General features: G+C 39.2%; 1 protein-coding gene across 1 annotated transcript in view; it reads right to left on the bottom strand.

Moving 5' to 3' along the window:
- Window positions 1-126: 126 nt before the first annotated feature.
- DTX3L (deltex E3 ubiquitin ligase 3L) overlaps window positions 127-1,475 on the bottom strand; it is an 8,653-nt gene continuing 7,304 nt past the window's right edge. The window contains exon 5 of the mRNA XM_008052806.2: window positions 127-571. Within this exon, the coding sequence (XP_008050997.1) occupies window positions 502-571 (70 nt within the window). The 3' untranslated portion in view covers window positions 127-501. The remainder of the gene's footprint in view (window positions 572-1,475) is intronic.

Below are 1,475 nucleotides of genomic sequence, written 5' to 3'. Positions count from 1 at the left end.
AGAAAGAAAGAAAGAAAGAAAGAAAGAAAGAAAGAAAGAAAAAGAAAAAGAAAGAAAAAAAGAAAATGGAAACTCTGGGCTGCATATGGGAGTTGAAAAAGGGAAAGTGGGTACGGGAACTGTGTGGGAGGGTTGTAGGGTGCAGGTCTGCCTGACTTGCTCTGATGACTATCTTGAGTTACTGTCAATCTGGGGTGCTGGCTGACACTGTCTCAGCTACAGCTGGGTGACAGATTAGCAGGCTTGATGTAATCTCTAGATAGGAGAGAGTCACGCCTCTCTTCATTTCTGATTTGTTTCAAGAATAGCCCCATAATCTTCAAACAAACATACAGTTAGATAAGTGTGCATGGAGCAAGAGAGTGTCTGATGAGAAAAGGGAGAAAAGAAACTTTCTTCAATGCTTTGAGGCTACATTTTAGGAGTATGAGAGAAGTTTTTAAAAAGCTTTAAAATGCATTTCAAAGCTGAGATACTTGGTTACATTTTCGCAGTTTTCTTTTACTCAATTCCTTTAGCTTTCAGCTCTTCTTTGACGCGGTTCAGGTAAGTAGGATCAGGGTAGCCATACCTGTAAGAAGAAATATTCCTTTATTGTCATCACAAATGGTTCCAAAGCTCTTCAAGAATGACTTGGCATTTGAGGATTTACTCTTCAGTGTTGCAAACATTCACACATAATCCTGAAAGTGGATGTCTATAATGACTTTAAAGTGTGCAGATGTGAGTCATTTAGCTAGTGAGTGAGCCTAGCTGTCTGACCACCATCTGCCTTTCAACCAGGCTTTTTAAAATTCTCAGTTTATTGTAAGTAGTGACTCTCATTAAGTTATAATAATATACTGTATTTTGTGGGGCTGTTGTAATCATATGCTGGTAGGATGGTCAAATTTAAGAGTTTGGAAAAATCTCAAGATGTATATTTTTATTTTATACTATGGGTCTGATGTATTATATTTGAGTTTCATAAAGAACGATTGAATTTCCTGAAACATAGCATCCACCACTAGTCTTCTTACAGTTAAGGTTTTTTCTTTCTTTCTTTCTTTCTTTCTTTCTTTCTTTCTTTTTTTTTTTTTGAGTTGGAGTCTCACTCTGTCGCCCAGACTGGAGTGCAGTGGCATACTCACCACTACCCCAGCGTCGACCTCCTTCCGCCTAGCCTTCCAAATAGCCAGAACTACAAGCGTGCACTACCACGCCCAGCTAAACAACTAAGATTTTTTCTACAATGCTATTGGCCAAATGAGTTCAGGTTCTCTGTGGACTGGTGGGGAGAGGGGAGGAAAAAAGGTGACCTTCAAAGAAAACAAAGTAAATAACATTCCTAGAATCTACCCTTCAAATAGATATGAAGCCCCAAAGTAAATCAACTTATGTACCATTCATCTTGGATTCTGAAACCCCCTGTTCTTTTTTTTTTTTTTTGAGTTGGAGTCTCACTGTCGCCCAGACTGGAGTGCAGTGGCCGCTCC

The sequence above is a fragment of the Carlito syrichta genome, unplaced genomic scaffold, assembly GCF_000164805.1.
Source record: "Carlito syrichta isolate Samal-C Ts95f unplaced genomic scaffold, Tarsius_syrichta-2.0.1 Scaffold287526, whole genome shotgun sequence".
NCBI classification, from domain to species: Eukaryota; Metazoa; Chordata; class Mammalia; order Primates; family Tarsiidae; genus Carlito; species Carlito syrichta.
This window is presented reverse-complemented; position numbering and strand designations above follow the sequence as displayed.